General features: G+C 44.0%; 1 protein-coding gene across 1 annotated transcript; it reads left to right on the top strand.

The window, feature by feature from the left end:
• Positions 1 to 1,177: 1,177 nt before the first annotated feature.
• Positions 1,178 to 22,662, top strand: HEXB (hexosaminidase subunit beta). Its single transcript, XM_080925139.1, has 14 exons — positions 1,178 to 1,457; positions 4,541 to 4,686; positions 6,904 to 6,969; positions 8,992 to 9,038; positions 9,276 to 9,386; positions 13,093 to 13,194; positions 15,011 to 15,140; positions 16,773 to 16,953; positions 17,632 to 17,718; positions 19,442 to 19,514; positions 20,744 to 20,918; positions 21,686 to 21,776; positions 22,115 to 22,219; positions 22,527 to 22,662. Exons 1-14 carry the CDS (start codon positions 1,225 to 1,227, stop codon positions 22,591 to 22,593), a joined length of 1,614 nt encoding a protein of 537 aa, XP_080781265.1. The 5' UTR covers positions 1,178 to 1,224; the 3' UTR covers positions 22,594 to 22,662.
• Positions 22,663 to 22,981: the final 319 nt, after the last annotated feature.

The raw sequence follows: 22,981 nt of genomic DNA, 5'->3' as shown, positions 1-22,981 counted from the left end.
GGATCATTCCTTGTTTCGTTTCGTTTCTTATCTACAGGTGGTTATACTGGGAACTCAGGTTCATACTGCGGTGCTCTTGTAGGACACAACCCAATTTTGAACTATTTAAAAGTATGTTTAACTTTTTTTTTTCTGTGTATGTGTATTAGTCAGGGTTCTCTAGTTACAGAACTTATGGGATGTTTTTCTATATTGAGGGAACTTATTGTGATGACTTACAGTCTGTAGTCCAACTAACCCAACAACAGACAGCTGTGAATGGGAAGTCCAAGAATCTAGTAGCTGCTCAGTCCCACGAGGCTGGGTGTTTAAGCTGCTCTTCTGTAGAAAATGGTTCCAACAGATGTGCCGGCAAGTAAGTGCAAACAGTCAAAGAAAAAAAAAAAAGAGTCCTTCTTCCAATGTCCTTATGTAGGCTTCCAGCAGAAGGTGTGGCCCAGATTAAAGTATGTACCACCACTCGGATCTGGGACTTGCTTTGTCCCAGGCTGACCTTGAACTCAGAGATCTGCTTGCCTCAGTCTCCTGGGATTAAAGGCATGTGCTACCTTGCCTGGGCCTAAGCCTTTTCGTGACCACTATGCCTCAAGATCTCCATGTCAAGATTCAGGTCAGAAACTTGTGTCTTCCAGACTCAAGATCTGGATCACAGGTGTGCCCTCCAATTATTGTAGTTCATTTCAGATATAGTCAAGTTGACAACCAGAAATAGCCATTACAGTGTGTGTGGGTGTTTTGTCTGTATGTGTATCTATATACCACGTGCATGCCTGGTGTCCTCAGAGGCCAGAAGGGTGAAGGATTCCCTAGGACTGGAGTTACTGGAAGTTGTGAGCCACCAAGTGGGTGCTGGAAATTGATGCCAGCTCCTATGGAAGAACAGAGTCCTTAACTGCTGAGCCATCTCTCCAGTCATTACTGAGCAATCTTCTAGCACCTATTTATTTACTAAGTTGCCTTCCCACTAGTCCTACTGTGATTCCACATCTTGTCCCTGGGCTGCGAAAAGGGGTTCCTCAGGCGTGACAGGCGTGAGCCACTCACTGAGTCCTCGCCTCCGTACGGAGCCAGCCCAATTTCCGGGCCAATCCCCGCTCGGAGGCGGAGCTCGGGCGGGAGCTCGGTCATCTGACTCAGTGACCCGGGCTCAGATGCTTTCTTCCCTGCGACCCAGGCTAGAAGGTTGATCCGGAGACTCTGCCGGGACAGACTAGCCGAGCAGTCATGCCGCAGTCCCCGCGTCGCGCCCCCGGGCTGCTGCTGCAGGCGCTGGTGGCGATGGTGTCGCTGGCCCTGGTGGCCCCGGCCGGGCTGCAACCCGCGCTGTGGCCCTTCCCGCGCTCGGTGAAGATGTTCCCGCGGCTGCTGTATATCTCCGCGGAGAACTTCCAAATCGACCACAGCCCCAATTCCACCGCGGGCCCCTCCTGCTCGCTGCTGCAGGAGGCGTTTAGGCGGTGAGCAGCTCCACCCAGCGGGGAGGGAAACCTAGGGCACAGAGACGGATCACCAGGCAACTTGGGTCTCACAGGACTGAAAGACAGAGTGACTAGCTAGTCTAACTTAAGTCTAGCCTATACAGACCGAAGCCTAAGACTTGACCTGCTCATGCGGCTTCCTTCCACACCCTAGGTGCTCAGGGACCCTACTTAACATGGGTTCAGAATATCAGAGGAGCCCATGACTCTGCTGGAGTAGGTTTTGGCCTCAGAAGGGCAGTTGAGATAAGGAGGGAACAAGGTCCTAGCCTGCAGAGTGAAGTACATCCTTAGATACGGATCTTTTAAGGGCCTGAGATATTCCCCCAGTGTTGACTGTTGCTTTCGTCTCCGTAGGTCGCAACAACTCAGATATCTTTAATATCTTCTATTTTTTTCTTTAAGTGTATATGAGCCTGCATGAATTTATGTATATCTCGTGTGTGTTGAGACCTTGCAGATGTCATTTTGGTGTGAGCCCCTAAAGCGGGTGCTGAGAACCGAACCCCGGTCCTCTGTAAGAGTAGTAAGAGTTCTAAACCTCTGAGCTCTGAGGTGCTGGTGGTGGTGGGGTTAGAACTTAATTTGAAGCTTTATGGGAAATCTCCCCTTCCAAGCTATGTTCCATACCTAATGTTAGGTATTCAAATCTTAGTATTTCCAAATGGCCTTTAAGGTAACATCTGCTTTTCTTCTTGTTTTTCAACATTTGGCAGTAGTTGCTCTATCTTGTTCCTCTCTGATAGGTTCCCTAAAAAGAAAAAAAAAGTTGCCTTATTTAGCACTGAACATTTTACAGTCGCCTCAAGCTGTGCACTCTGGGCACAGAGTGGGGACCACAGGCAGGCAACCTTCCCAAGAACAGTTGGCGGTACTAACCGCATTGGTTTTGGGATAGGTTGTATTGGGGAGGATGTTTGAATGTGCCACCCTCTGCCCTCTCAATGTGAGACCTGGGTGGGTGGGTCTTCCTCCCCCCCCCCCACTGTAATTGTAGCCTGCTTTGACTTCTCTGTCTGGTGCACACGACTATAACTTGATTTTGCCTGCAGGACCCCAAAACAGCTGACCAGGGGGGACTAGCAAACCAAGTTAAGGGTGGGCGTTTTAGGCTCTGTGGTGTCAGAGGGAGACATGCAGCCTAAACATTGAGTTCACTGCCACAGAAAAGCAGAAAGACAGGATGCCTGCTCTCAAAAGCCTTTAGAGTTGAATCGCTAATGGGTTGGAACGCTTTGTGGCCCAGGTGGAGTGGAAAATGTAAAACTAAAGTGCCCGGGGATATCCAGGCTTGTTTCTCAGCTATGGGACTGAAGAACTTCTGAAAACTGCTTGACTGTAAAGCCGGATTTGCCTGGCTCTAAGTAGGCAATGAGTTACTGGTTAATGGATACAACGTTACAAAGGCTTGAGTCAGCTAGGAGGTAGTTCGAAAACAGGCTCGCCATCTCAAAATAAGTGCTGGTAATTGTTACCTGAAGGATTTGTCCAACTAATTTGTGGCCTGTGTGGGTAGCAGCTAGTAATTGCACCTGGCATTGTTTGGAAGCTGGTCGTAAAAGATGGCCAACCCTTGAATGCATTTGGTAACTTGTAGTAACTCTGGCAAGCGTGTAGGCTTAGAAGTCTCTGGAGATGCCCGAGAATTCAGAAAACCCTCGTTAGGAACTCTAGGTTGTGAACATTCATACAGGCGGTTCGAGTTCAGTCCTTTCTATCAGTACGAGCCTGGGCCTCATCACAAACAAGGCTTTCTGCTGGGATAGTTTGGCTGTTGAATGTATGGCTGTTTCCTCCGCCTGAAAAACTACCGAATAGTAGACACTATTTTGAGTTTTGTTTTTTGGATTAAGTTTGGATGACCTCAAACTTACAACAGCTTTTGTCTCCTTAATGGTGAGATTAAAGGTGAGGACCACCACCCCTTCCTGGAACTCCTGTTTTAAAAGAATAGCTTCATTTCTTCGGTTCCTGGCAGGCTAGCTAGCACCTCTCAGACGTCAGGTCTTAAAAGCTAATTAGTGGTTTCTCCCCAAGACTTACCCCCCACCCAGTCTAGGAGGGCCTTGCACATGGTAGCCAAGGCTCTACCATCTGAGTTACACCCCCCCCCCCAGCTCCTCTTAAACTTTTAGTTTTTAAAAATATTTTATAGCTGGGCGGTGGTGGCAAATGCCTTTGATCGCAGTACTTGGGAGGCAGGAGGATCTTAGACCAGAGCCAGGCTTAAGTACAGATGAGTTCAAGGACAGGGCTACACAGGGAAACCCTGTCTAGAAAAACAGAAAACAGTAACAACATAACATTATACTATGTGTATGTTTTAACTGATTGTGTCTATGTTCTATTTGTGTACAATGCCTGTTAAGGTGGGTCATAATTGGTTGTGAATCACCATGAGGATGCTGGGAATTGAACCCAGATCCTCGGGAAGAGTAGCCAGTGCTCTTAGCAGGTGAGCCATCTCTCTGGCCCTAGTTTTTAAAGTTTTTTTTTTCCTTAAGTTTTCTTCTTTTTATTATTTATTTTATTTCTTTTTTTGTTTGTTTGTTTGTTTGGTTGGTTTTTTTTTTTTTTTTTTTTTTTTTTGAGACAGGGTTTCTGTGTAGCCCTGGAATTCACTCTGTAGACCAGGCTGGCCTCAAACTCAGAGATCCACCCACCTTTGCCTCTAAATCAGAGGCATTCACCACTACTGCCCAACTAATGTTTTTAATTATGGTTAAAATATATTTAAAATATGTGCCATAGTAGCTTTAACAATATTCATTTTTACATGTATGGATGTTTGGTATGCGAGTATGTCTGTGCGCCACCATGTGCGTGCAGTGCCTATGGACTATGAAAGAGCTTTCAAAATTCCCATGTATGAATTTCATCGAGAAAGCTTGTTCTGAAGGTGTGGGCATCAGGGCTTTTAGAAAGATCCTCTGACAGTTTCAAGAATGTCTTGAGGAGGAGCGCGATTAGATTGAGCTGGTAGAAGATGTGGGAGCTGACTTCTGGGTCTTTTAGCACACACATGGCGTTTGGTTCATTATTTAAATGGGTTTCTCCCACAGATATTACAACTATATCTTTAGTTTCTACAAGAGACATCATGGCCCTGCTAAATTTCAAGATGAACCACGGTTGCAGAAGCTCCTGGTTTCCATTAACCTCCAGTCACAGTGCAACTCCTTCCCTAGTTTGTCGTCAGATGAGTCCTGTAAGTACTTATTATAAAATGCAGTTATTGTAGGACATGTGGAAGTTCAGTAGTAAGTATGGAAAGAAGGAAGGAGAATTAACCCACCCTGTGTGTGAGTGTGTGTGTGTGTGTGTGTGTGTGTGTGTGTGTGTGAATATATATATATATATATATGTATGTATATATATATATATATATATATATTCTGCAAACAGTGCTCTGAAAAGGACACTTCTTGAGGTAAATTTTAGAGAATTTGTAAATTTGTCAGTATCCCAAGTGTAAAATCCAGACCCCAACCCCCCTGTATTAAAAATAAAGACAGGAGTACCCTGAGAACTAGAAATGAACCAATTTCTCCTTTAGAGAGGTGGCCACATATACGGAAGATGTTTACTTGCAGAGAGGACTTAAACAAGATGAACTTGCCATCTATTGGTAGAGGATTGGCTGAAGAGACGGAAGGTGATCCACCGGCCAGACAGACTGCCGAGGAAGGAAGTTGTACAGGATAGAGGAAGAGGTTCCATTTACTCATAAACATATTGTTACTCACACATAGAGAAGATCAAACGTCAATGCCCAGGAAAAGAACTAATAGATGTTTCATTTGGGGAGGTACAAAGAGCCGACAGGCATCTCAAGTAATGACCAAGTAGTACTTTAATTTACTGGTATTTAAATGGATACACTGTAAAGCAATGGTATCCACAGGGCAAACACGTACAGAGGGGGATGGTTGTAAAGTTCAAAGCCACCTGTCTACTTCTCGAAAACACACAGAATCCCTGCCAAGCCTAAGAATTTAGTTTTAAAATTAAAATTCTATAGCTACATGTCCACGTACTTAGCAGGTAAGCCTTCCAACTACCATATGTGATTGGATGAGTTGGGTCAGGGTAGTACTTATATATGCCACTGTATACTTTTTATACTATATATGGGATGAGTCTAGTCAGGGTCCTTCCTAATTAGCAGACAGACATCATCTATTGTGGGAAAAGGAGGCCTGCTTCAATTGCGCTCACAGTAACAAAACGGTTCCGAGTCTGATATTTTGCTTACTCAGCACTGTGGTCTTCTGACTGGAAAAGCTGTTCTGGGAGAATACTGTCAGCTGAGCATGTCACATGAGTGACACCCATCTCTTTCCTGCCTGCAGCCATCTGCCTTCTGGCAGCCTGAAGGTAGTAAGAAAGCGATCACTGAGTTCAGGTGATGTGGTACTAAGTCATTAACCACAGCCTCCAGGGCTCTAGCTGTGGCAAAGTCTGCACTTGGGCACCTGTAGCTCTCAGTGTCTACCCCGTCTCTGTCTCTCTGTCTCTTTCTTTCTTTCTTTCTCTCTTTGTGGATGTCCTGCACCAGGCTGCACTAAGACCAAATTTACTGTGGGTCAAACTTAGACTATGATTCAAAGACTGAAGGATAAGACCTTTGTTGGTCCAGCCCAGCCAAACTAGAACACTATACTCTGTGGGTGTTTTTGGTTTGAGACACGGCTCCTGTTTAGCCCAGGGTGGCTTTGAACCTATGATCCTCATGGCTCTACCTTCTTCTTCCTCCTATTATTATTATTATCATCACCATCATTGTTATTATTATATGTGAGTACACTGTAGCTGTCTTCAGACACACCAGAAGAGGGCATCGGAACTCATTACAGATGGTTGTGAGCCACCATGTGGTTGCTGGGATTTGAACTCAGGACCTCTGGAAGAAGTAGTCAGTGCCCTTAATCATTGAGCCATCTCTCCAGCCCTGCCTCTACCATCTAAAAGCTGGGATTACAGGCCCATCCCCCCCTACCCCACCATATTTGGCTGGAGTCCCATTCTTCATAGATCGGGATTTCTTGAGTAAGGTGAAGTTCGTTTCCGTGAAGGGAGCTAGAAAGCAAGTCTTAAAGCAGATTTCAGGTGACGCTGAGGGAAGGGGAAGTAGGTCGGATGAAAATAGAAGAGTGGAGTCATCTTGCTGGCCTTGGGGGAAGTGGGAAGTTTTAAGTAAAGACCGGCAGTGCAGACCTGAGGAGGTGGGGAGGGATGAGGGATGCCCAGGGTGAAGTGAGGCAGGGTCTCTGGGTTCAGGCTGAGGCATGTTGAGTTGAAGGAATCTACGTGAGGCATGCTGGACGAAAGAGAAAAGGAGCGGAAAACACCAACATTAAAAGTATAGAAAATAGATTGTGCGTCGTTCTGGGATTAACAAAACCTTTCTAACCTCACCCCACAGATTCACTAACTGTACAAGAACCAGTAGCTCTCCTGAAGGCCAACAGAGTTTGGGGAGCATTAAGAGGTAAGTTCTGTGCGGTTCCATTGCCTCTCTAGCGGAATGTTGTCACGTGTCGCTTTGTAAAATCAAACACAGCAAAACTGTGACAAAATAGCTTAAGCACTTTTTCTTCAGCCAAAAGATGCCCTAAGGGGGCTGGGGCGATGGCTCAGTGGTTAAGAGCACTGGCTTTCTCTTCAGAGGTCCCGAGTTCAATTCCCAGCAACCACATGGTGGCTCACGACCATCTGTAATGGGATCCGATGCCGTCTTCTGGTGTGTCAGAAGACAGCTAGAGTGTACTCACATACAAAAGATTCCCCCAAGCTGAACCCCAGGGACCTGTGTCTCATTTGAGTGAGTTCCAGTGCCATAGGGCAGGCAGGTGGGCTGTTCAAGCCAGGCCCGGTTCTTATCTCCTCATAGCTGAACACAGCTCAGAAACACAAAGCCTTCAGTACTCAGGGTTTTTTGTTTGTTTGTTTGTTTGTTTTTGGAGGGCGGGTTGGGAATCGGTTTTTAAGACAGGGTTTCTCTCTGTAGACTTGGCTGTCCTGGAACTCATTGTGTAGAGCTGGCTGGCTTCAAACTCAGAGAAACCACCTGCCTCTGCCTCCTGGCCATGTCCCCACTGCCAGGCTTTCTTATTGACTTATACTTCTTACTTCCTCATTTGACCTTTCAAACATTTTCGGGTAGGTGTTTATTCAAAACGTCAGACAGTTTATACGCTGAGGGTTAAGAGGAGTCACATGAGTAGACTGGCAGGCTACTGCACATAGTAGAAACATGTTTCCGTAAAGACATATTTAATAACAACGGCCAGTTGTCATGAACTAACCTCACTCCTATCTACCACAGAAGCACATTCCAAGAGCAATTCTTTGTTTTTGAAGGAACTGGGGTCACAGATGCTTGTTTTCTTATTTCCAAGAAAACACAGTCTTGTTTTCTTGGAGTTTTCTCATAAGCTCTTACAGATCTCCTCACACACGACTCTGTTCTTGGGTCATGTTCCGATACTGACTAGATTGTAGCATTCCAGAGCTCTCAGTAGCCCGTTAGTTCAGCTTTGGCTCAACCGAACAGGAGCAAGTATCCGTCTTCTCCAATTTTCTATACCTATGGATCTAGAAACATCACCACGTTTATAGGAGCAGAAAGAAATGGAAATGTGCTGCAAACTCCCCACCCCAGACCTCCTGAATCATCAGAATCCACAGCTGGGCGAGTTCCGTGGGCAATTCCCAAGAGAGTTTGAGAGACCACCGCATGAAGAGATATCTGCTCACTTTAGAGACAGATAGTTTCAATGAACCACATTCTAAAGTCCTGTTGCTCCTCATATTTGTGCCTTGGGACCTCTTTGGATTGGCTGTTCCTGGGTCCACATGCTTGTGTCTGAATGTGACAAATGGAGTGAAGGCGCCTCGCCCGGGAGGACTGGGAGTACTGGGAGGACTGGGAGACTCACCGTCTGTGCCCTGGAGTCACACAACCTTTGGCATCCGTGGGATCAGTGTCGGAGTTATCTTTTTACCTTTTGGTTTTTCTAGATAGTTTCTCTGTGTAGCCCTGGCCGTCCTGGATGGAGTTCACTCTATAGACCAGGCTGGCCTCAAACTCGGAGCTCTACCACCTGCCTCTGCCTCCCAAATGTTGGGATTAAAGGCCAGGGCTGCCACCAGCAAATTTAGGTACTTTCTGAAAAGACCAGTGCTTTAGCACAACCATTTTCTCTTTGACTGCTTTACACTTATTAGGGAGTTAATATTTTCATGTGGCTTTTGTGTTAAACATATAAGCAAAGCAGAGGGGACCAGGACGATGAGGTCACGTGCATTTATTCAGTGGAAACAGGAGCCCTGGGATTGCTTATGTTAGGGGAACATTAGAGATTACAGAGGTGCTACATTTTAGAAAGTATGGGTGCAGTACTTGCTTTTTTAAAGTATTCCTCCCGTGGTTATGAGTCTGTTTGGACATTACTTTTATTTCCATTTTTTAAAATCTTGTTAATAACACACTTCCTTTTACTTCCCCCAGGTTTAGAGACGTTTAGCCAGTTAGTTTACCAAGACTCTTACGGGGCTGTAAGTATTCCTTTGACTGTCTTGCTTGAGGCTGGTTGGACAGGCACTGCTGTTAGAAGGAAGCCTACTGAGCTGTCCTTCTGAAGGTTTCTCTCCCCAATATAGTTACCTTATTAAGTTCATGCACTTCAGGAATCCTACACTTTTATGCAGCGGTTGTAGATGGTTGTAGTCTTGGTTGAACTTGAGGAGAAAAACATTAAAAAAAAATCACCAAAATTTTCTTTTGTCCCCTAGTTCACCATCAATGAATCGAGTATTGCTGATTCCCCAAGATTCCCTCATAGAGGGATTTTAATTGATTCATCCAGACACTACCTACCCTTGAAGACAATTTTTAAAACTCTGGTAGGTAATTGCTTTATCAAATCTCTTGCTCCTCTGCTCCAGTGGTTACTGTGTTTCTTAGGAGACCAGAAAGACTTGTTCTTCTTGACTGAATCTAAGCCCTGGGCTTCTTGACAACCTCTGTGATAACACAGTGTCCCTGTGTGAAATGGACACATCCCCGAGAGGATCTTCCTGGTGGTGCCATTGGATCAGACAACGTGAATTTGGCCAAGACTGCTAAGAGAATTTGTTTGTTTGTTCTTTGTGTTTGTTTGAAGCCAGAATCTTGCTGTATAGCCTTGGCTGCTCTCAAGCCCCCTCAGCCATGGGAGTACCACTATGGTTACTGAGAAAGGCAGTTTTAATCCTCCCGTCGGCCTATGTGCCTGTTCCCATTGCTCGGATAACAGCTCTAGAAATAACCTGGAATACATGGCTACAGTCACTGGCTATTGGCTTTTAGGGTGACATAGAAAGAGGACAAGGAGTTTTTTTCCCTTTGGAAAATGTTCCAAAGACTCTATGGAACCTTGGGATGGAGGGATGGGATGGCTGGTTAGAACTACCTTTTTCCTGGGGCCTTTTCATTTCTTTGTCCCCACTACCACTTACCAACCGGCTCTGTGAGCTGCTTAAGCGTTTTAGAAGACTACAAAGAACTTTCATATATTCTGTAATGAGAATATACGAATAAAACTTATGGATATGTGAATATAAATAACAAATATATGAATGTGAAATTTATGGGCCTATGAATTTGAAGCTTACGATTTAAAAGTTTGAAATATTTGTTCAGTTTACTTCAAGCTTGTATTTGCCTGATGGGCCCCTGCAGTAAGTTACCCAAATATTAGTTTGCATCTCCTATTAAGAGGAGCAGGAAGCTAATCTCATGTGCCGTCTGTCTACCCGCAGTGCAGACCCCACGCCTGTGGGGTAGGGTCCATCTAGGACCTGTGTTGAATGAACTTCCTCGTTCCATTTCTTCATTGACTTCCAGCCTGGGCTGTTATCTTTCCTCTTTTTGAAGGACCGTGATATTTTTAAAGTCCAGTTACTTTTAGAGCATGTCTTAGCTCATCTGTTTCTCACATGGGATCCTACTTCCCCGGCCAGAATAAAGCAGAAGTGGGGAGAGCATCTGTTGGCTGCTGTCTCACTGTGGGCAATGCATACCTGAGTCGGTGAGATGTCGTCTGCCCCAGTTCTTCACTGTCAAGTTCATTTTAGGGTGTTTTGTGCGTATTAAGTACCCTATGGGAGAAATGGGGGGACTATGTAAAAGTCTCCTACTCAGTGCTCACCCACCGAGGATCCTTGCCTACTCAGAGGGCCGTTGCTCTGACCCATCACCAGGCGGTGGTTTCCCTAAATTCATGACCTCCAGTATTTGGTGGTGGTAAATTATCTTCCATAGGAAGGCAGAGCATCCCTTTCCTACTTGCATATTCCTTGTTTTATCAGTCTAGATTGTCATTTTGCTTGATGGATTGTAACCTGTTAACACCCGTATATAATGGTCAAATTGGTCCTACTATGGCCCCCATGAACCCGTTCATTTATTCTATTACGATGCCCTCCTCAATCTCTGTACTTTTGGAACCATTGCTGTCTCAGTGTAGATCCAGGCTTTTTTTTAAGAAGGAACCTTTTCATTGGTTAATATTTCAAAACCCGGACTTGGGCTGTGGGGAGCAGGGGGTAATGCCAAAAAAGTTGTGTCCTGACCTGACCTTACAGACAGCTAGGAAACGTACCCATGTGTGTGTTCAGTGCATTTATATAAACGTATGTGTATACATCTTTCCCTGTGTCTTTCTGTCTGTATCATGTGTTAGTTTAGTACAACCCAAGAGTCAGACCCACTTGCTGCTGTGGGTCAGGAGACTGTGCTGACCCTTCTGTTCTCACTTCAGTTAATCTGGAAGATGTTTATCTGTGGCTTTAAAAGACATAAAAGACCCCACTCCCACCCCACAACAACCGGGTATCCTCAAACCAGTTAATGGTGTCTACCTGGAGATAGTATTCAATCCCAGAAGCTGAAGGCTTGTTCCTCAAAGCTACCCCAAGAGGTTTACTTATGCTTGTAATATATCTCTACAAATCAGGGTTCCCATAACCCACAGTCAAGTTCAATTAATTTCCTTAAATGGCTGCTAGAACTTAGAGAGACACACCTATCAGTTTATTACAAAGGACACTGTAAGGACCACAGGTGAAGAAGTCCTTATGCTTGGAGTTTGGAGACTGGGCATGCCCCTCTCCAGAAACTTCCTGTGTCTAGAGATGTAGAATCCCTGCAGCCCGTCCTTTGGGGTATGTGGGTCTTCACTGCATAGACAGGGCATAACAGGAAATGTGACTAGACAGTCTGAGCAAAGCCCAGAAGTCCTGCAGCTTCAGCATCCCGCGTGGCATCCCTCCCTTGGGTACAAGACAGTTCCCCTCTGGAATAAGTAAGGTCTTAGGACCTACTATCAGATGACATAGGCCAGAGAATTTCATTAAGGCCAGCTCTAAGACAGAAGCCCAAGGCAAGGTTGGTTTCTATGACCAGCCTCAGGAGTGAGAAGCCCTAATTTCTACAACCTGCATTGGGAGGGATTTAGGAACCAAAACCCCAGCAACTCTTATGACAACATCACAGCCAACTGTGTTGACAAGTCGGTTTCACAATTGTACCCACATGTATTTGTTACCTACTGCTTTAGGGCTTTCAGAGTGGGGTGGTTACCAAAGAAACCCTGAAAGCTGAGATACTTCTCATCTGGAGCTTTATGTTAAGTTTACAACCCCATGGTCTGTATTCAAAATTATGAGTTTCTGGTAATTAATATTAGTCAGTTAGCACATACATTACTCCTACCTATTTGTAACTTCCTTGTGAGTTCTCTGACAATAAAAACCCTGTCACTGGGGCTGGAGAGGTGGCTCAGAGGTTAAGAGCACTGACTGTTCTTCAAGAAGTCCTGAGTTCCAGAAGTTCCTAGCAACCACATGGGATTTGTAATGGGATCAGATGCCCTCTTCTGGTGTGTCTGAGAACAGCTACAGTGTACTCATATACATAAAATAAATAAATCTTAAAGAAAACAAAAGCCCTGTCTCCCAAATACCTCAGCCAAGTCCCTACAGCCCCAGGACAAAGAAGAGATATGCCTTACATTGTATCATCTGCTAGCACAAATTTAGACCATATTTTATTGTCTTAGAATCCGTTTTAGATAAGTACTGTAGTTTATTCCTTTCTGGTATACATTACATTCAATACATCAAGATGCCTAGGTTTTCTCCAGGCTTTTGCTTGGCCTATATTGAGCCTATAATGAAGCTCACCTCCCAGGGTCATCACCTTTCATATGCATGGGAACTGTAAGCTTAATATTTACAAAAATGCCTTGTTCTTCCCCTGCTTCCTAAGACCATCTCAGCCTCTTCAGCCCTACTCTTGGCTCCCAGAAGTAATGATTAAATTTGTAAGCTCACTCTCCTGTACAGCAACATCACAGCTTCCTGTAGACAATGTATGCTTCGGAGGAAGGCTCTAATAGAGAAGTATCATGTTGACTACATGTGATGAAGCATTTATACTTTCTCTTCTTTCTTTGCTAAAAGAAACTACAAAAAATGAAGCACCTATTAGAAGCCATCCCAGTATAGACAGATGTCATATATATTGTGTTCTTCGGTGGCATGTCATTTTCCCCATGTCTGCTTGCAGGATGCCATGGCTTTTAATAAGTTTAATGTTCTTCACTGGCACATAGTGGACGACCAGTCTTTCCCTTATCAGAGTACCACTTTTCCTGAGCTAAGCAATAAGGTGAGTAATTCATGTCATCTTCTGTGCACAAAAATCTTCAACACAGCCTCACTGGAAGAGCGTGGTGTCCGTGGGTTTCTCATAACTGGAGCCAAAGTGTTACAGGTGTTTGTGGTTTAAAGTGTTTTTAGCTTGTTGCTTAGCGTTTCATTTCCATAGATCTTTGTAACTGTTATTAGTACTAATGAGATTGTGACTATAAATGTTATTACTAACATAATCTCTGGGAGCAGCATGTATTAAGAGCTTAATGTAGAAGACCTGGGCAGTTCAGGAATAACACAGTTAAGACATTCAGTTGCATAACAGGATATTTATTTTAAATAAGTTTGGAAACATGTAAATGACCTTCCTTTTTCTAAAAACACACAAAAAGTAGGATATTTTGGAGATTTGTTGTTGTTGTTAAAACAGGGTCTCAGTCCCAGTGTGGTGGTGCATGCATTTAGGGAGACAGAGACAAGAAGTTCGAGGCAGGCCTGGTCTACATAGTGGGTTCCAGACAGCCGGGACTACACAAAGACCTCTTAATTAACAAAACGAGAGCCAGTGTCTCTCCCTCTTCCTCAGGCTGACCTTGAACTTGCCATGTAGCCGAGGATGACCTTGAAAGTGGACCCTTTGCTTCCTCCCTAGTGCTGGTAGTATCTGCTGTGTTCAAATGGACTCTTGGAGAGCAGTGGAGCCTGGGGCTCAGCTTTGGGTCTTCCTGTAATAGAGGATACCAGCTAACACTCTGAGACGCTACATGTCTAGTCAGGACTCCTGCCTTCTGGACTAACAGTTCCACCTATGATGATGTGTTTACTGTAGGCTGAAGTGCTTGGCAGCGGGTCAGTCACTGATGCTTTCCTACTTTCTTCTGCACGTTCAGACACAGTTCCATTGTCCAGTACCCAGCTCCAACCATCAGTCTGTGACAGCTCCACCCTTCCCACTACCTGTTAATTTGAATCCAACCCCAGACTTCTCTCACTTGGGTAAAAGCTTGGCTTTACCTAAATGACCATCTGTGCTCATACTTAACAAAGTGTCTTTCCCTCCCTTAAAAAAAAGGCATTTTACTCGTTGGCATTGGAACACATAAGGTCCAAGCATTATGGATGCTAATATGCCCTGCTACTTCTCTCTTCTCGCAAATTATTCTTTTTGAAGAACCAATGGAAACCAGTGGAATGTGGTGTCCCTGTCTCTCTGTGCTGTCTTGGTTTTGCTGGCTACATTCCACAGTATCAGTTAACATGCTCCCTTAGATTTTTGACTTGGGGTTTAAAGGTCAAGATGATTTCTAAAACCAGAGCCTGTACTGTGAGGCATGTGCCAAACCTTATCTTTCAGTGGATCTTTATTGTTACTTAAACCAGTATGGAGACTGAGTTAATATTTAAACACAATTAAGTTACTTTTTGGGGGCCGGGGGGATTTAGGTGATTGTAATTAAAGAAATTGAAAGAGAAAAAAAATCTGTGTTCTATTATAATGGGTGAGTTTTGCCTCTAAACTTGGTAAGGGCGGTGCTTTCCAAGGTTTTGCTTTGGAGGCAAACATTTCGCTGGTTTTGCTGTTTCCTCAAAGTTGAAAGTAACTGTGGACGTTCTTGGAGCAGGAGGCACTGAGAGTCCCATCAGTGACTCCTGAGTTCAGTGGGAAGAAGTTCACCCCATTTCTATTGATTCTTATTCTGAAATCATGAATCATCCTGTGTTGGGTGGATCTGTTTGATACTTGGTGATAACAGAAAAGCTGGCCAGCAAAGTGCAACAGAGTTGCTTACAGTTTCAGGACCAAATCCACCTTGTACTCTTGACTATTACAGGGAAGCTATTCTTTGTCTCATGTCTACACACCAAACGATGTCCATATGGTGCTTGAATATGCCCGGGTCCGAGGGATTCGAGTCATCCCAGAGTTTGATACCCCTGGTCATACACAGTCTTGGGGGAAAGGTAAGGAGTCTGATTTACGGGTTGGGGAGGGGGCCTTTGTCTCTTAACAGGTTGGTGGCTTTGTTCACTGCTGTTTGTAGATTGCTAGTGAATGCTACAGAGGTCATGGAGTATTTTGTGTGCCTTCAGTCACTGCGTCCTGCCTCAAGTATCGAAGTTGGGGGAATCAGAACACTGGATTATAAGCAGAACATGACTTAATTCCATTTTAGTGGCACGCTTTGGGGAGAGCACAGAATGTGCTCATAGTTCTGGCAGAGGGAACAGCATGAGGAAAGGCATGCGGAGAAAGTATGAGTGGGAACCGTGTGGAACAAACCAGGAGCTGCCATAGGCGGGGATGACGGATGTGGGCTCTGGTGCCAGGCTGTGTGTGTGTGTGAACCCTGCTTTTGTCATGCAGAGAGTGAACCTGCAGTTTCCCCATCTGTCAGGTAGGGCTAACGTTTCTGAGCATCAAGTAAACAACAGAAAGTATTTATAATGGCCAAGTACATAGTAATATCATGGTAGACATGGGAAACAATGGGTACTGAGTTGGAAAGGCATCGCTGCGGCTCCTGGTGACAGTAGCGGGCTTCAGCAGCCCTGGAAACCAGTGCAAAGCTCTGAGTGGAGAAGTAACATGATTTGGGTCCCACTTAGGGAAAGCCTTTGTGAGAGTAACAGATTGGAAAGACACCGGGGGTCCTACCCTGGCAGGGCAAAATAGGCTTGAAAAGCAAATGAGCAGGGCTGGAGAGATGGCTCAGCGGTTAAAAGCACCGACTGTTCTTCCTAGAGGACCTGAGTTCAAATCCCAGCAACCACATGGTGGCTCACAACCATCTGTAATGAGATCTGATGTCCTCTTCTGGTGTGTCTGAAGACAGTTACAGTGTACTCATATATAATAAATCTTTTTTTTTTTTTAAAGGAAAGGCAAAGAAATGAGCATAACCAGAGACATTCTGGAAACACATCCAGGGACATGTCAGAAACTAGAGAATGAGAGTTTGGTTTTGTTGTTGTTAGATCATATTGAAAGGCAGCTGTGGTTTCTATTTGTATTGAGCACAGAATTTGAACTATGCACTGGAGCTGAAGAAAAAGTTTGAGAGTCACTGATAGTCTGTGAAGTGGATAAGCCCTCTAAGTCTGCTAAAAGCAGCAAGGGGACCCGAGAAAGCAGCTCTTGTCTTCCTGGGGAGAAACTAAGTGAATATTGGTAAATGTGGTTGTTTTCTGTCTCTAACATTTCTATGGTGTCAGTACTGTAATGTCTGGATGCTCAAGGTTAGCATGCTACCTGTTATAATGCAGTCAGAGTAGGACATACTCAATAGAAACCATGCTTTGCGCATTGGTCTTTCTCAGGTTAATATTATGTTTGAGTAGACACAGTCCTTAGGAGCCCCAGGACCTAGCAGACACACAAACACAGATGTCACGGTATGTTGTGTAGCTGAGCTACACTTGTTGGGTTAATGTGTCAAATGCACTTTTGACCACTGATATTTTCACCTCGCGTATGGGGTTTACTGGGACTCAACACCATTGCACGGGGAGGACTATTTATCGCCCAACGATGTACAAATTCAGGTTTCTGTGATTGATATCTTCCTAAAAATAAACCTTACCATTTTCTTCTAGGTCAGAAAAACCTTCTAACTCCATGTTACAGTCAAAAAATTAAATCTCAAAAGGTTGGACCTGTAGACCCAAGTCTGAACACAACATACACATTCTTTGATACATTTTTCAAAGAAATCAGCAGTGTGTTTCCAGACCAGTTTATCCACTTGGGAGGAGATGAAGTGGAATTTGAATGTTGGTATGGTAACCCTAAACCTTTAACTTTTCTTAGTTTTTGTTCCTAAAGTATCAATATATAGGATCCACATTAAAAAGGGATAATTTGGGGTAAAAATTCTTGTAAGGATTTAATTATTAAAAAGTGTGCATTTGAGAGGGTGTAACAAGGTTAAGACTTAAGAAGAATCAAGTAGAAGCTGGACATGTTGGCTCATGCCTATAACCAAGGCCAAGGGCAAGCCTGAGCTATAAAGTCACTGACCCAAGAAAAATGAATAAAAGAATCCATAACCAGTCTTGGTGGTACATATCTAATTCCTGTGCTCAGGAGGATGGATGTGGAGAATTGTGAGTTCAAGGTCAACCTGGACTATGGTGCTATTGTCTCAAAAAACCTAAAAGACTAGGGATGAGTTTTGAAGGAAGGGTACAACTAAGCAAGGGCAGATTTTCAAGTGAGAGTTCTTAGCTCTGTAAAGGGCCTGGGACGGTGGGTGGGCACAGACGGAGAGCCTTTGCTGTTGTGTTTTTCTAATGGGAAATCATTTCTGGAAAAAAATAGTTTGCTTTAGAAGATTAAGACTCCCTTTGGATACCTTACAGTTTGTATGACTGATGTTAGAGATGCATGCTGCTTCCAATAATCAACTGGGCACACCAAAATGTTTATAACATTTCAGTCACTCTTTTATTTAAGGGCATCAAATCCAAACATCCAAAATTTCATGAAGAAAAAGGGCTTTGGCGACGATTTTAGAAAACTAGAATCCTTTTATATTAAAAAGTAAGTCATCTGAAAGTCTAATTATCATTGTTTTTTTTTTTTTTTTTTTTTTTTTACAAGTCTAAGCTGTTACTTATGTCTCTGCTTAACTTTCTCATCTTTTCCACCCCTTACAAAAGTGGAGCCATGACCACCCACTAACAGAGGCACTTTTTGTACTGTTCTCTTTTTGGGCATTTTGCAGTAACTATTGAAATAGAGAAAGAATCCACCTGCTCCGAGCCCTGGCTGCCCGTTGTCTTCCACACTATCCAGGTGCTAGAACTCATTCCCTTTGTCCTAGGTGACCTGGAGCACCTCCTTGGCTCCTCCACAGTGCGGGAGAGTAGCCATGGCTGCACATGCCTGTGGGCAGCTGCACCAGCTACATTTCCAGCATTCCAGAGCCAGGGGATTGGTACTGAAGTGGTGGCTGCCTTGTTAGAAAATACAGAACACTTCACAAAAGTTTGCTGGACAGTCTGTTCTGCTGGGAGTCAGCACATTTTCCCCATAGGGACCAGACCACCTGTAGGTGTCATGGACCACGTGGAGTTGCAAATCTTTTTTTAAGAAGAAAGATAAAAAGTTTTGCAGATAAAAAACCCCATTCGTAGCTTAGCCGTAGAAAAGCTGGCTGCAGGCTGTGGTTTTTCCAGGCTCTAATCTGCACTATCCATTTAGGTTGCTCAGAGTTCACACTGTTCCTGTTACACTTTTGTACGATATTATTTCTTTCCCTTTCAAGCGTTTGTTGCTGCCTAACGGCAAATCTGTGCCAGCTAGTTGCTGAATGCATTGATGTGACATGACAGTTTCCTTTCTTCCAAGAAACCTTTGGAAACCTAGGAGACTGCTAGAGTTCTGTTGGGACAGGTTTGCGTGGGTCTGAGACCTCTTCCTGTTGCAGAGACAGTGCTTACTTCCACTATGCTAGGTTCCAAAGCATCAGAGTAGCTACCCAGCTATGCCGTTGGTTCTCAACCTGTTGTGACCCCTTTAAGACCACTAGAAATACCAGCTACTTACATTATGGCTACAAAACAGCAGCAAAATTAGTTATGAAGTGACAACAATAATTTCATGGTTGGGGGTCACCACAACATGAGGAGCTATATTAAAGGGTTGCAGCATTAGGAGGGTTGAGAGCCCCTGCTCTATAAAGATGTGTCACGAACACAGAGAAGGAAGCTCAGTGTTGAGCTTGTCCACCCTGAGGTGTTCTCTGAGGGACAGTCTGAGCTTGATCAGAAGGAAGGGCAGCTACATCCACGAAGAGCGAGTGTCTCAGTTGTGGCCATGGAAGTGACTGGAGAACTCTGCTACACTGTTTAAAGAGGTGAACTATAGGATATAAGGGACGCTTACATGAGGAAAACAAATATGGATCCAAATTTAAAAATAAGTTTTCGATGCAAGAGGGTAAGACATGTATCCTGAGCATGGGGCACTAATCTGAAAACTCTTGCCTGTGGTGTTTTAAGCGACTTTACTTTGTGTGTGCAGTTTCAGTCTGATCAGCAAGACATAATCTCAAGCTGTCTTGAGGTTGAAGGTTGTTTTCTATTTCCCATGTCCCCTTACTCTTTTTCTCCCTTTCTACGCTACCTGGGCTACACAGCTTTAGCTGGTTCCACTATAACCCATAAAGACTCAGATATGGTACCTCGCAGCACTGCATGTTCTTGGTAGAAAACACATGCTTTTAAGGGTGTTAACTTTGTGTCCATTTTTTCAATGTTAGGATTTTGGATATTATTGCATCCTTAAAGAAGAACTCCATTGTTTGGCAAGATGTTTTTGATGATAAGGTGGAGGTAAGAACCGTGCCGACTCTGTGGTAGGGCTGTTCGCTGTGCCAGCCTGCAGACCTGACTATGGGCCCTGGCACTTGCTGTCAGAGCTGAATGTTCCATCGGCAGTCGGGACAGATGGACAGATGGATGGAGGAAGGGCTGAAGGGTCCATTGTTCACTCTTTGCTACAGACAGATTCGAGGAGAGGAGTCATTACTTCATTCCTCCCAGCCTCCAACAGACAGTGCAGTGCAGTGGTCAGACAGGACTAAAATTGATCAGCCATCAGTCAAAAGGGCTGAGGGAGACTCAGGCAGGAGCTCATCAGTGCGCACCATACACACACTGTCAAGAACAAACTTTTAAAAGAGCCGATATGTCTTAGTAAGTCAAACACTGCCAGGCGCTGGGGCAAGGCTGCTGGGACTTGCTAGCCTCCAGCATAGCTCCAGGTTCAGTGAGAACCTTTGTCAAGGGAATCAGCAGATCAGAGCAGGATGGCCACCCTACCCATGCACACATACGTACACATTATATGCAGACACAAAACCACATCAGTGCTATAGACAACTAGCTGTTTCCTTCTCCCTTCTTTCCCCAACTCCACTGTCTCACAAGCTGAAGTAATTTGAATTAAGTTCCTTTTTGTTTTTAAGAGGAAAACACAACAGGTGAGCTTTTAAAAAACAGTGTTAAAGTGGTTTTAAAATATGTAAAATCAGGGCTGGAGAGATGGCTCACAGGTTAAAAGCACTGGCTGCTCTTCCAGAGATCTTGAGTTCAATTCCCAGCACCTACAAGGTGGCTCACAACCATCTGTAATGGGATCTGAGGCCCTCTTCTGGTGTGGAGGCATACATGCAGGCAGAATGCTATATACCCAATAAATATACACTTGTAAGAAGCATTTTTTTTTCTGACAGAATTATTTCTTACAAGCCCAGCTGCCAGTGTTACTGTTCCAGGGGCTGATGACAGTCTCATGACTCCAAGTAGACCATCGGTGTGGTAGAAACAGGTTAAAGGTGCAAATCTTACCCATCTCTGAGATATTAGCCAGACAAAGGTGAATATCCAACTTTAAAGATTAATTTAAATAGCACATTGCACTGACCATTAGCAAAAAGGAAAATGAATGTATGATCTTTCTAAGATCTTGGAAATTTATGTTTACCAATCCTGATCCCATAAAGCTGTAAAATTGTACTTACTGGACCTAATACTGTGATTGCAATCTATACCTTTAATAGCTTCAGCCGGGCACAGTAGTTGAAGTGTGGAAGAGTGAACATTATTTAAACGAGCTGGAACGAGTCACAACAGCCGGCTTCCCTGTCATTCTTTCCGCTCCTTGGTACTTAGACCTGATTAGCTACGGGCAAGACTGGAGAAAGTACTACAAAGCTGAGCCCTTGGATTTTGTAGGTAAGCAAAGCAAACATGACTGCGGGTTTCCTCCATTACCCCATCCTCTCCTAAATCTAATCTGGACACTGCTCCACCATCGCTGTATATCTGATCATGGATTTCATTTAAAATAAAACTTTGGTGTCATTTTAAGCTCTGAAAGGAATAATGTTAGTCTAAATGAAACATGTAAGCAGACCCTCAGATTCTGCCTTCATTGTCATGGAGCTGCTTTTTGTCTCTGAGATGTCTGAGTGCCTTAGCTTCGAGAGACACCTATGTTGCGTGTAGCACCAAAGCAAGGTTTTCAGTCCCTTTATTAGCAATCCTATTTTATATAGTTTTCGTAGATCAGTCTTTAGAAAATATGATTAAAAGTTTCAAAAGTACTGATCCACTAGGAACTAAGACTTTCTCTAAAAGATCATTGAGGATCAAAACATAATTATAAAAATTAATTCTTAGACACTCTTTTGTTTTTTTATTAAATACCAAGGAATATAAACCAAAGATAAGTACAGTGGTAAGCCCATTAAAATGGAGCTAATATTCCAACTTGTGTTTTCTGGCACACCACTAACAGGAAATGAGGGGAAGGGTTGAATGTAGTATCTCTCTACCCCAAGCTCACCGAAGTCCTCTGTTATGTTGAATAGCACTGAGCCAGGTGGGAACGAAGGCTCTGCTGCCTACAGGAGGTATGGAGTGGAGCATAATGCAGGATGACTCTAGGAAGGAAACCAGTGCTGTAGCTTAACCTCTCTCCCTTAACCACTGGAATGCAGGTTCGGAGAAGCAGAAACAACTTGTTATTGGTGGAGAAGCTTGCCTATGGGGAGAATATGTGGATGCAACTAACCTCATTCCGAGATTATGGTAAGGAACTGAAGGGGTGCCCACTGGCGTGAAGGATGCCTTGATGTAAGCAGGAGAGCTCTTAAGAATCTCCTTATGGGGCTGGAGAGATGACTCAGTGGTTAAGAGCATTGACTGCTCTTCCAGAGATCCTGAGTTCAAATCCCAGCAACCACATGGTGGCTCACAACCATCTGTAATGAGATCTGATGCCCGCTTCTGGTGTTTCTGAACACAGCTACAGTGTACTTATTATAGTAAACAAATAAATCTTAAAAAAAAAAAAACCTCCTTATGTAAGTGACTTAACTAAAAAAGACATCTAAACTGCTGTGGAAGCCACGTATTTTAAATTTCAGGCCCCGGGCAAGTGCCGTTGGTGAGAGACTCTGGAGCCCGAAAACTATCACTGACCTAGATAATGCCTACAGCCGCCTGGCAGTGCACCGCTGCAGGATGCTCAGGTGAGACCTTCCTTCCTGACCCGGGGCTTTTACCCAAGTCCAGCGTTCAGTGTACTTAGTTTCTTCAGCTTTTTGTTTTGCAATAAATAAAAATGTCACCTAGGAACTAGTGATTTAATTGGTAGAAGCTGTATCCATTGTTGCGGGAGTGAGAATAACCTCTGTGAGATAAATTTAGTATAACTGCCATCTTAAGAGTTAGTAGCTTAAATTAGAATATTAAATCATTGCAAAGGTGGGGGATTTGCTAAGGTGCCATGAGCTGGGGGGCCGCCATCTAAAACATCTCTCCGTTGTGTGTCTACAGCCGCGGAATAGCTGCCCAACCTCTCTTCACTGGATACTGTACCTATGAGAATAAGATGGGAAAGTGACAGGAGTCCTCAGAGTTCCAGCTATAATCATGCTGATTCTGATTATAATGTGTAAATTAAGATTTGTTAGGCTGTTTTTTAAATAAACCATCTTTTTATTGATTGAATCTTTATATACCCGAATCAAACACTGAATACTGAAATCTTTTATGTGAGCAGCTTAAAAATAAAAGGAAAAGCTTTGCAATACCTCAGTGCTCAGAGGCCTGCATGGAACCTTCACCACTATAATGGTTTAAATGAGAGATTCAGTTCCTGGATCTTCATAACCACACCATAATTCCAGTTCCAGGGGGCAGTAACACCTACTTCTGACACCAGGCATACATATAGGCAAAACACTCAAAAAGGAAAACTGTTTAAATGAGATCTGTCCCTCATGGGCCCA

Source organism: Micromys minutus, assembly GCF_963924665.1.
Source record: "Micromys minutus genome assembly, chromosome: 11".
Classification (NCBI taxonomy): Eukaryota; Metazoa; Chordata; class Mammalia; order Rodentia; family Muridae; genus Micromys; species Micromys minutus.
This window is presented reverse-complemented; position numbering and strand designations above follow the sequence as displayed.

Bases quoted from the DNA above. Each gene is read 5' to 3' on its own strand.
- HEXB (XM_080925139.1), top strand. From the start codon at position 1,225: ATGCCGCAGTCCCCGCGTCGCGCCCCCGGGCTGCTGCTGCAGGCGCTG. The intron at 1,458-4,540 runs GTGAGCAGCTCC...TTTCTCCCACAG, and splicing joins CTGCAGGAGGCGTTTAGGCG to ATATTACAACTATATCTTTA. The intron at 15,141-16,772 runs GTAAGGAGTCTG...ATTTTCTTCTAG, and splicing joins TACACAGTCTTGGGGGAAAG to GTCAGAAAAACCTTCTAACT.